This window comes from Apteryx mantelli, chromosome 1 (genome assembly GCF_036417845.1).
Source record: "Apteryx mantelli isolate bAptMan1 chromosome 1, bAptMan1.hap1, whole genome shotgun sequence".
Taxonomy (NCBI): domain Eukaryota; kingdom Metazoa; phylum Chordata; class Aves; order Apterygiformes; family Apterygidae; genus Apteryx; species Apteryx mantelli.
In genome coordinates this window covers 74,538,646-74,551,045 of record NC_089978.1, presented here as the reverse complement: position 1 = coordinate 74,551,045, position 12,400 = coordinate 74,538,646, and the positions used below count along the sequence as shown (strand labels likewise).

General features: G+C 35.8%; 1 protein-coding gene across 9 annotated transcripts in view; it reads right to left on the bottom strand.

The window, feature by feature from the left end:
• Positions 1-8,916: 8,916 nt before the first annotated feature.
• Positions 8,917-12,400, bottom strand: part of CCDC138 (coiled-coil domain containing 138) — a 41,057-nt gene continuing 37,573 nt past the window's right edge. For all 9 annotated transcript variants that reach the window (XM_067295272.1, XM_067295276.1, XM_067295239.1 and 6 more), the window contains 2 exons: positions 10,491-10,629; positions 8,917-9,209 (listed from right to left, as the gene is read on the bottom strand). In XM_067295272.1, coding sequence (XP_067151373.1) covers positions 9,038-9,209; positions 10,491-10,629 — 311 coding nt within the window. In that variant the 3' untranslated portion in view covers positions 8,917-9,037. The remainder of the gene's footprint in view (positions 9,210-10,490; positions 10,630-12,400) is intronic.

Genomic DNA, 12,400 nt, shown 5'->3' with positions numbered 1-12,400 from the left:
TCTTATTCATCACAGAAAATGCCAAACAGTCCAAAAGTGTGTTCTAGCAATATTAAAAAAAAAAAAGACAGTAAAATTTCTCATGCCACCATGGGCTTTCCTGCATGACGCTCAGGAAGAAAAATAGGGATGGAAACTGGTTCACATTAAAATTCTGATGAACAGGAAACCTGAGCATAATCTAACCCTTATAAGGAATACTTTATGAAGAAGGTCTTGAACAGTAGTCTAAGTCAACTCTATGATAACAGAGAAATTTTTTCTTAATTGACAGTTACAGTACATTGTGTTCCTTTAAAAGGCTGCAGTTTCACAGCAGAGTGGAAAGGCTACTGTTTTATGTTATTCTGATTGCCACTTATTGCCTTGGGCTTTTCCTCTGGATAGAGGAAAAGAAATTGCACCTTCTTTAGAGCAACTGAGCCTGCCAGCATGAAGAGAGGCTTCAAGGATGTGAGGCAGGAGAGGCCAGGAGGAAGAGTGAGAAAGCAGAGACTGTGGTGCAGCAGGGAATGGGACACCACCAAGAGGGGCAGGGCCAGACGCACAGCAAGGCCTCAAGTAGTTGTGATGAACTCACAGACTTCACTGGGAGCTAGAGGAGACTGCAGAATTTGCTGCAACCAGAAAGTTGGCAGAGTAGGAATAAAATTGAAGACCCACCTGTTGCGAGGACCCAGCAGGGCAGGCAGAAAATTACTGACAAGCCCTTTTATTTCCTTTTTGATATATTTTGCCTTTTCTTTTTTCTTCAAGTTAGTTGTTCTTATAAATAAGAACAACTTATAAAACCTAGCTTTCAGGTTTAAAAGACCTTTCAGTCCTAAAAAATACTTACACAAAGTAAGACTTAAGCAAGTCATACCAAACTCAGGTCAAGTCAAGGTCTTCCCAAAAGTACTTCTAGAGTCGGTGTAATGGACACTGTAAAAATAACCCTTTTCACATCAGCAGGGTCTACTAGGGAGAGCACTCAGTTGTGTGTCTACAGATATACCCCCTATTTCCAACTCCATTATTAGTCCTTTGGACTGCAACATTCCTTCTTGTAAGACAAGGATAATAATTATTTCCTTGAAAGACCTTCCCCTGCCCCCATCCCAGCTTCTTACACTGACCAGTATTGTCTCATTCTTTCCTCAGAGAAAACTGTCTGGCTTTGCCTGCCCACTCTAATCTTAAATTGCAGTCAGGAACTGCCCTCTATATAGTGTCTAATAGCTGATAGCCCTGGTATGGTGATAATAATAACAAAAAGAAACAGCAGAGGTAAGGTGCACTGGAAAGAAGAATAAGTCTCAGTTTTGGAGCCTAAGCAACCACAGTGGATTGCCTCCAGGTTGTATAGTTTGGGGTCATTAATCCCTTATCCATGAACTAAAAGACAGGTGTAAAAGCCCAGCTGTATGGATTGGAGGATAAACTGAGAAGGAATACCAGTTAAGGTAGGAGAAGTCTGTAGGATAATTTTTGCTCAGTGAACTCAAAGCCTCACATGGGTTAGAAGTTCCCCTTCGTTATCAGGGAGGTGTATTTAAAGAGGCAGGGAAAACCCTAATGTAAGTGAAAATCATGCCCCAGAGGTACAACGGAAGTCATTCCTGTATGCAGAAGTCAAGCAACCTGTATACTCCCATGATAATGAGAAGAAAACAGAGCTCACATCCTTACTATGTGCTGGATAGACTTCCTAGAGAATATTCCCAGAAATTATTAATATAAACAAGATAAGAATACATTGTCTCAGTCTATATCTCATTTTAGATACATAGTATATTGCATATATATTCTTTCTTCCACATACAAATAAGTTATCCTGATTATTTATTGTGATATGATTTATAATGCATAGCACCTTTTACTTTAGGCATTAATTTATCAATTTCAACCACTCTTCAAGCACAGAAAAATGTTAATTCTTTTTTGCCCGTGTTCTGTGAAACTAGACCTGCCAACTACTTCTACCATGGAAGGAGCCCTTGCTTGCTCTACTGTAGATGATGTCACTGATTAGTTGTTATACAGGTCATACACAGGAAGGATTTCATTTGCCCATCACCTTCAAAAAAATTTTTCATTTTTTATAGTTGGTAAGAGAGGCTGCTCTAAACACAAGCCTATAATAGGATTCAAGTTAGTATCAAACACAATGATTTTCCAGTTTAATCCACCACTCACAAATGACTAAGAAATCAGGAACAGGTAACACTAAAGACAGACTAGTAGAAAGACAACTAAAATAGGAAAAGACATTATGAACAAGAGTTGGGCTTCTATTTCTGAAACTTGGCCTTGGTATGCAAGGCTGCTGTGAAAAAAGGATGGAGTCACTCTTGAACAGAATCCAGGCAAACTGTTACATTTTGGGAAAGACCATGTAACAAAAAAAGCCTTTATTCACATTTTGTATATAAATAGCTCTTGAATCCACATTCTAGAATACAATTTCTTTGGAAGGACAAGACCAAAAAAATTTGGCAACACACTAATTATCTCTGATCTTCCTCAAGGCATTTTACTTGTCCAAAAAGCTGATGGCTGGAGTATTATGCTCTTTTCTGAAAATCTAGTACCACACAATACTTCGTTTCCATTAAAGAGGATCAGTTATTTTTATTTCTTTTCTCCACAACTAAGAGCACTGAGGATGCCATTTCATCAGGCTGAAGATAACCTTAAGGAGCTAGGGTATTAGTAGGAATATTGAATTATTCACAGCTATCTTTAGCAGTATTCCAGCTACCAAGTTTACAGTCCTAGCTTGTGTACATCTACTAGAGCTGCTATTTAATCATTAAGCAGCAGTAATCAGAGATGTGGCATATTCAGGGAAGTATTGCTTGGGACCAAATTAAATATCCTTCATTGATGGGCAGGGCAGTGAAGGAACTGTATTTTGAAAAAAATTTATATATAGCTTCTTGGTTCCCCGTTCATCAGTTCTCTCAGTGTGACTTTGGGGATCAAAATATCTTATAAAAGTTAAATTTTGATTCAGGATCCACTCAAAAATGTAAGCTACAAGCAAAGTAACAGTAAGTGGTTTTGTTCAAAGTTCTCTCTTCTATTAGAGATCAGGTAGTCATAAATATACAAGACGCTTTCAAAATTCCCTCTGTGAAAAACAAAAGTGTAATAACAAGAAATGTTCTTAAGCATGGTCAGAAGACTGTGGATTAAAGACAATTTTCAACAACAGGCAGTGGTGGTTAGGACATAGAACATTACAAGAGTCAGTATATAACACACAGACACCTTAGCTTCTCACAGCATTGCTCAGAGGGGCGTCAAAGGTAGGAAGAGCTGCTACAGAGTAGTGCTCTGTTCCTTTTAAAATAACTTGTGTAAGTACTAAGAAAGTGTAGGCATTATATTATTACTAGAAACACAATGGGTCACTGCTCTACCACAGCAGACCCTCTAACCATTTGTGAAGTGGAACATTACCAATCATTTCATATATCAAACTTTCAGACTTTCTAGACTAAATTTAAATGTTATCTTAAGAAAAATGTTTTCTATCAGACTATCAGTCCCTGAAGCTGGATAAGTTTTAGGTGAAAAATTCAGTATATAATTAAAAGATCCAGTGTCATAACTCTGAATTATGTGCTCTGCTTACAGCTCCTTTTAATTCTGATCTCGTAAATTAAATCTTGTATTTAAGACATTGATGTTCACTGTGAATAAAGTTCTTCCAAAAAAAAAATATTGCCTTCAGCCATACTTTCAGCTTTCAGGTTAATTTATCTGTTAGAAGAACTTTTTGCCCATAATTTATTAAATTCAGTTACATAAAAAAAGATGCAAGTCAATCATGTTCAGGAGAACTGGCAGATAACTATGAATTAAACACCACTTTAAAAGATAGACCTTTCATCAGGTGGTAAAATTATAAATGTGAAGAAACATAGTACCATTGTACAAGTTGGGTACTGTTAGTCTACTTAGTTTACTTTGATCTACTATGTTTCTGCAAATGCCACTGTCCCCCATCCAGGGAGTTATCTTTCTCACAGATTTGCCAAATTTGAAGTTTGTAGATCAGGCCTGCAAAACTATCTTTTCCACTTATCCATAGGAAGCCTTCTGTAGAGAGCAAGGGGGCATTATGTGATGAATTCTACATTATATATTCTTTTATTATTATTTTTGTTCAAGTCTGTAACCTTTTCTGGGAAGAAAACTATTCTTACATGAGTAGATGCAATGCTCTTACAAACTTCCCCAGTGAGGACTCCCATAAGCTGTTCCAAAAGCAGCAACATAAAATTGTGCGTCAATTCTGTATCTTCCTTTAAAGCAACAAATTGGCACTGCCAGGAATTTTCTAAGGTTCATGCTGGTAAATGTAGTAATTGCTTTGGGGGACCTACATACAAGCAAGACATGGCATAGATAGTACCTAGTTTAAGGCTACATGTTCTGACTGATCAGCTCACTGCTGCCAGAAGGGGGAAGAGGCCCTGTCTTGCTTAAGTGAAGGCATTCATAAGGCAAGGAGGGTGTTCTCAGACAAATTCTCTCCAAACTGGTTGAAAATTAATATTCTTTTGCCTGCTACTGACATATTCAAAATAGCTTATCTGGGAGAGGGAGAGAGGGAGTGGGAGGGGGAAGGATCACATAAACTACATTGCCTTAGGAAACCAGGAATTACAACACATAGCTAGAGCTATGGTCACCTTTTAAAAATGTCTTTTGTTGTAGACAGTGTTCTGAGATAGCATAAAATAATAGAAACCTCATCCTCATATTACAGTATGCAAATGCTACAAAAGCAGGAAAAAAAAAGAAAGCTCTAAGTTTCATCTGGAAAGGCAAGACTATATAAAAAGGATCCTCAAAGTGTGACCAACCTGACTGAAATCTATTCTTCATCTGACATCAGCTCCTCAGTTTTCCCATCTATTAGGAAGGAGGGGGAAAAAAACAAAAACAAACCTTTTAAAATTACACTTAGATGAGAGGTTTGAAGTGAGTTAAAATTTGTTAAGCATTTTTTCAATTTGAAAGTTACAGTACAGGAATGAAAGATCAGGCACATCAGAAAACTGAATCACAGAAACAGAAAATTAACCACACATTCAATTCACAATTTAGATTTTAACAGCATCTTACTCTGGCTTCAATTATATAACTACAGTTAGGTAAAGAGGTAAAGCAATACATTTTCAATGTAATCATACCCAGTATTGCCACTGAGAGCTACCTCCCAACCTTAGATTTCCTTCTGCCACTGCTTTGGAGCTGAGCTGACCTTATTGGGGGACCTAGGAATGTGCTATCAGAGACTTCACCCAGTGCTGGAGATCATGTGCAAGTAGTCCTGAGACTTTCCTCTTCATCTTCCCCTCCCTGAGACTTGGGATACAATCTCAACCCAACCTCCTCTCTCGCCCACTTTCTCTTCCAGACCTATTGACCCCATACTTGCAATTGTTCTGCTCTGGCATTTTACCAGAGAGAGGGAGAACGGCCTTTGGTTCAAAGCAAAAGAGAAATGAATGACAGCAGGGAGTGAGACCCACTTCCCACTATTCCCTTTCCCCACACCTTTCTTCTCACAGCTGGAACAGAGCCTCAAGCCACCACTCTAACTCAAGGGAATGACCATGATGGGATGGGGACGTCTGACCACAGGTGTGGCAAACCAGCCTGGGCTGGGCACAAGATTCAAGACAGTGCAACAAGCAGGTGAGCACACAGTTTGATACAACAATATTTTGAATCACAATGACAAATACTGTGGTGGTATTGGTACAATGTCTATCCTAGTACCTACTCCTGCCTGTTAAGGACAAAGACAAGCCAGGTTATCTATGCTTCTAACCTAGGCACCACCATTAGTTAGTTTACTTACTGTAGATTATCATTAAAATTGAACCAGCATAGGTCTGATATTTCCATTTTAATTATTCTGAATTATCATTTTAGTTCTTTTTTTGCATGCAGACACTTTAATTTCCTTAAAAGTCTTTGATCCTGGAGTCACATTATTCTAAGAGAATCTTTTTACTGGTTTATATAGTCCATGTCCCATAAGCAAATGCATGCCTAAAGATACAAACCAACGCAGACTAAAAACTAGAAGGAAAATAAAACCAATTCCAAATTCATCATTGTTTTACCTTCCATGATATTTGGAGGCTTTACAAGTATCTCTGCATTAACAGAATTGATTAGTAAGAAATTTAGGAAAAAAATACTGCATGGTTTACATTCTTTAAAGATCTTCACTGAAAAGTTTTAAGACAACATACTCAGGAACTAGTGTAAGTTGTCCATCAACAACTGGCTTTAAAAAAATTTACATCTATCATTACAAATCTAGCCTCCCTATAGCTCTATGAGAATACACTTATGACTCATTTTTCATGTTTAAAAAAAAAAAAAAAATCCCTGTCTGTGTACCTAAGAATTACTACTCTCAGTCAAAAGTCACATGCATATTTTGGAACTTTACTAAAGCCTTTAAATTTATAGAAGTGTCTATTTTTCATAAGACATTTCATATTCATCTATATAATTCATATATTTATTTCTTGATATGAATATGTTTACTGTAATATGAATGTGAAATCAAGAACTGGTATTTTTCTCCACAGCTCAGTTAAATTCCATTTAAAATCAAAACCACCAGTTTCATCCTTAGTGGATCAATCAGTTACATTAATATTCAAGAGATTCAAAGATTACTTTTTTTTTTTTTTTTTTTTTTTTTTACATTTTAACATAAACATTCAAGATCATAAAACCTGAAAGCTAATAGTGATTCATCTTTTCTAATTGTAGACACTTACTACAGTGAACAAAACACGAGACCAATAGTAAAAGCCTACTGCATACTTTATGCGCCTCTTTACCACATTATCTTTCTTCACCATTATTAGATGTAAATGTTTAAGTGTGGTAAATTCGTACCACAAGAGTAGTAGTTTAACACACAGTGACAGCACACTGAAAACCAAGAGCAAAATTACCATTCTCATAGATGTAGGAAGCCTAACGACTTTATACAGCTTTTTTGGATTACTAATTTTCTAGTATTTTTAACGAGTGAGCAAAAACAGAGCAGTACATGAGGACTAGAAATACAGTTACTGATTAATATATGCAAACTTTGGCATTGCTGGCAAATCTGACAGAGAAATGAAACTACTGATGAAGACATTTATTCCAAAACATAATCCACTGTCAGCAGAAGCTTTTATCTATGATCAGTATTATTTAAAAGTTACCTAGAATTCTTTTCCCACCCAAAAGGTACACACTGTCTTCAGGATAAACTTGGTGCCAAATCTGGTGTAGAGTTCGTTCTTAGAAAAGCTTGTGAGAAATTAAAGTCAGATTGCTGCAAAATATTCCCAGTTAGAACTTAATTTCAAAGACTCAATTCAAAGACTTCTGGAAAAAAATACAAAGGAAAAACATGCAAAAACATATGGAAATAAAAAGCAAATCTGTCTAAAGTTTTGTACTGATTGCCAGTGTTAATCAAAGACTAACATATGGCAGATTTTTACATTTTAATTGCAGTTTCAATGTTACAATTAAAGACTTTCAGTAGTTACAGTACAGATGATGAATCAGAAATTATAATTGGAAGATTAAGTTCAAATTTTTAAAAGTATCCTATTTTCTATGTATGAAAACTTCCAAACACTGAACTATTGGCACACAAGACAGTTATTTTCATCTGATGCTCAGAAAGTAAGCATATTAAGAGTCTGAATGAAAATTGTATTGAAAATTAATATAAAATATAGCAGTAATATTAAAATATAATTATTTTATAATAGAGGTTGTTACTGCCAGACTTTTGAAGAATTTTTTTTATTAACATTTCCAGAGATATTACAATCAAAAGTTACAAGAGAATTTCATCCAAGTAAGGCAGGATAAAACACTAAACATGACAAATACAGAAAAATAGCAGACAAACTCTAGGAAATTCTGACATCAAAATGAAAAAAAATTCTCATTCAACACATCAAATCAATGTCAGGTTTAGTTAAAGCAAAACTTGGTTTTAGTCACTAAAAAAATAATTATCTCAAAGAGAATTTGAGAAGATATCTGCCTGTTACTTATCAACTATAAAAATAAATCAATGAATTCATAAAACACTCTGAAGAGTAAAAGGTAACTAACACCGATAACCATAAGGAAAGCATTACTGGTCTGCTTCTCTTCTACTCAGCCCTGGTGAGGCCACATCTGGAGTACTGCGTCCAGTTCTGGGCTCCCCAGTACAAGAGGGATGTGGCACTACTGGAGCAAGTCCAGCGAAGGGCTACAAAGATGATTAGGGGACTGGAACATCTCTCTTATGAGGAAAGGCTGAGAGAGCTGGGCCTGTTTAGCCTAGAGAAGAGAAGGCTGAGAGGGGATCTTATCAATGTGTACAAGTATCTGAAGGGAGGGTGTCAAGAGGATGGGGCCAGACTCTTTTCAGTGGTGCCGAGAGACAGGACGCAAGGCAACAGGCACAAACTGAAACACAGACACTTCCATCTGAACATGAGGAGAAACTTTTTCACTGTGAGGGTGACAGAGCACTGGAACAGGTTGCCCAGTGAGGCTGTGGAGTCTCCATCCTTGGAGATATTCAAAGGCTGTCTGGACAAAATCTTTGGAAACGTGCTCTAGATGACCCTGCTTGAGCAGGGGGGTTGGACTAGATGATCTCCAGAAGTCCCTTCCAACCTCAACCCTTCTGTGATTCTTACTCAGGATACACAAATTTAGCTGAAGGGGTCAAACTTCATGACTTACCTGAGTTGTTCAGAAAAACAGCATTATTTCACTCTTTAAAAAGTATTTAAAAAGTCACCACAGTTTTTCATTTTTCCCTTTTATGAATCCACTGATATCAATAAGATTGCACACGATACACAGTAATTCATACAAAACTGAGGTTTTAATGCATTTATTTATAGAAAACAGTAAAAAAAATTCCAGACAAATACTTCTTCAAGTAACACAGAGAGCTGGTACAAATTATACAGAAAAACAATTAGATTGAAAGATAATGCTAGTGACTTGTGCTTAGACTGGAGGCAAGAGAGTTACTCCTTGCCAATCCCAAATTAAACAGAATTGAATTAAGGTTTATACAGAGAAAGGCATGATCTGGATGTGTAGTCCTCTGCAGTTCTTGGATCATTAGGTGAAGAGTAAACAATTCAAACATCTTCTTATTACTTCTGCAAAAGATTATACATAAAATAATTGTCATTTGATAACTGAGAGGTTTCAAGTGAACACTAAAGGTTCTAGAACATAAGACTGTTTATGAAGAAAAAGATATGCATTATAGTGGGAGTTTCATATCATCCTTCTAAATTGCAGATAATATATCTAAGCTGAAGGTTATCAATGCATGGTGAGAAAAAGCTTGGCAAAAATCACTAGAGAACTGTCCTTTCACTTGAGAAAGTGGCATTTAAATGTGGCATAATGAAAGCTCAAGTGATGTGAAATAAGAATAAGGAATAAGGACAGATATAGGAAATACAGGATGATACTAAGGCAAACACAGTAATAAAACACAACAAAAAATTCTAGAAGAGAAAGAACTTATATTCAGGAATATTTCGAAGAAGCCTAACTACGAAGATTTACCAGGCCTTGAGGTTTTCTTTTAATAAATACTAAACTTTAAATAATTGGGATTTCTGGAAAAGTTTTACTTCTAAATTATTTCCAATGAAAATTAGATTCGATTACTTTACTGGAAAACAAGTTTTTCCAGAATTCAGATTTTATTTCTAAGAAAGTCAAAAGAAAACCTTAGTTTTGCTATTCATCTTCAATTCTAACACAAAAAATGGCTCAGTTTAGATACCTGATTTTATAAATGAAACATCCCATCAAGTAATGCACCAATGGTGAGTAATGCACCAATGGTGCTCAGCAGCACATTACTACTGATATGAGGAAGATCTTTACTACAATAAAATTATAAACAGTAAGTAACAGGAACATATACAGATTAACATTTCCAAAGGACCTTAAATAGCTCAAGACTCTACATTTTATTTTTGAAGGAAATAAAAATTGATGAGACTTAGGCCTAAGTCATATAAGAGAACAAATATTTAAGAGGGCTTTCTACAGAGTACCTGAGTATACCTGAAGGTCAGAGGGAAAGGAAAGAAGGGTTCTCTCCTAAGCATTCTTGTAATCTCTATACATAAAGAACACTTGTTCTGTAGATTAGTATTTTTCAGTGTATGTTTTCTGGAAGCTGATCTAGAGGTATTTATGAGCAAATTGAGAGAACTGTCCTATGGATCTGTGACAAACATTTTTAAGTTAACTGATAACAGAGAAAGTCCAGCATTGTCCACTGTGTAGCAAATCAACAGCAAAACAGAGATGAGTTTTTGAAAAAGGAGAAAGAGAGAGGTCCCCAAGTTTGCTGATGTAACAATAACCAACAGAACTCTCTGATTCTGTGAATAATGATGATAATAAAAGATTACTTTATTCTGGAGAGCTTTTGCAGGATAACACAGAGCTTTTCCAAAATCTGAAGATCTAGCTTAGGAGTTCGAAGTAATACAGAACAAGTACGGAAAAAGGATTCATTACTGCAGGCTTCCAGAAAAGGCTGTAAGGAATCTGCAAAAGAAAAGAATTGAAAAGTTTTATCACAGAACTTAGTGAAGGGAAAGGTAAAACAGCTATTGATAGCTTTAGAGCATTTTTAATGCCCTATATTGTGCAACTATTTGAACAAAATAATAATTGGGTTTGTACTGGGCACATGATGCAAAACTAGAAACTAAAAAAGTTCGAGTTCCTAACAGTTCTGACGTTACCAACCCTTGTATATTACCCAAGGCCTACTCCCTTGAGAACAAAGGAAAACAGGAAACGGCAATTTAGACTCAAATAATTATTCTCATCTTGAACGTGTTTTTTCAAAGTTCATTTATCACAGTTCTTTCCTCCTATCATGTGATAGGAACATAAAGCTGTGCAAAATGATTCACAAGCAAATATTTTAAGCTGCTGCAAAACAGCATGGACAGGGACAGCATATGTAGAAGATAGTGTGATACTAGACAGCCTTTCATTACCAAAATACTGTCACTGTACTCAGTGAAACAGGCAAAATAATAATTGACACGTAAAAAGCCAGAGCTGTGTAAGAACACAGATATCAACAAAACTCCCTTAAAATAGTGGATGATTTTTTAATATTGCCACATTGTGTAATGCTTATACTTTATCCTGTTCCCCACAATTTAATCACATTAGAATACAATATGAATATCTGTTCCCTTTCGTTATCTCATTCTTGGTTCTTATATTATAGATTGATTTATAGCAAAACCATAGAGAAAATAAGTAAAGAAACAGCTGATGTTTTTTAATAAATACAGTATATTCTTTCATATGACATAGGGCATTCACATTAGAGGAACACAGATGTGAGGAAAATATTTTAATGTTTACCTAATGTTAAAAATACTTAATATGTCACAATTAATAAGAAACTAGAATAACCAGATTACAGCACAAAGCTATAAACACAAACATTAAGAAAATTCTTTGCACATTTGCTGAGTACTGTAATTTATAAATAGGATGTCAAGATGCTATTATCAGTTCAAAAAGGACTGGATGTATTTTTTGGTTAAAATTTCCCCCCTTTCCTTCTCCAAGGACATAAAACTTATTAGCGGTAACAAGTAGCCTTGGAGTGAATTCAAGGTTTTAATTTATTTCAGGAAGCTTACTGATATAAAATCATGAAGAACAACTTACGTTACAGAACACTGTTTGGAATAAGGCTAAAAAAAAACAAAAAAAAAACCACAAAAAAACCCCACAACAACTTGGCAATTACAAGGTCAGCCTGAGTGCTTCAACAATTTTTTCAGAGCAAGGGATTTGTATTGAATATTCAACACAGACATAGTAACTCCTAGACCTTACTGTTAGTAAGATGATCTTTCAAAATATGCATTTTTTGCAAAATAATGACATGTCATTTGGCTACACCAACAAATGGCCCAATGCCCTCCAAATGCTGCTAAGTACACCTTATCATGCATGAAAATATCTACCAAATATCACAAAAGATCAGTAGAATGCTGGTTTCATAACAAAAATGTACAAGAATGTATTCTCTAAGGAAAATTTAACTTAGGAATGGGGAATCATTCTAATGTACAATTCAATAGCTAAAAGAACTGAACAAATTTGTCAGGAATCCAGCAAGAGATGTCACTATACCCTGCACTTTGCCCATAGTGTGTACACACAGTCCCCCGGATAGAGTTGCCCAGGGTGGAGCTCTAACACATTTCTACTTTTTGCTGCAGAAAGTAGTATTTTGCAGAAACTGTGAAATCAAAAAGTTAGAACTACCTGTCAAACTTAC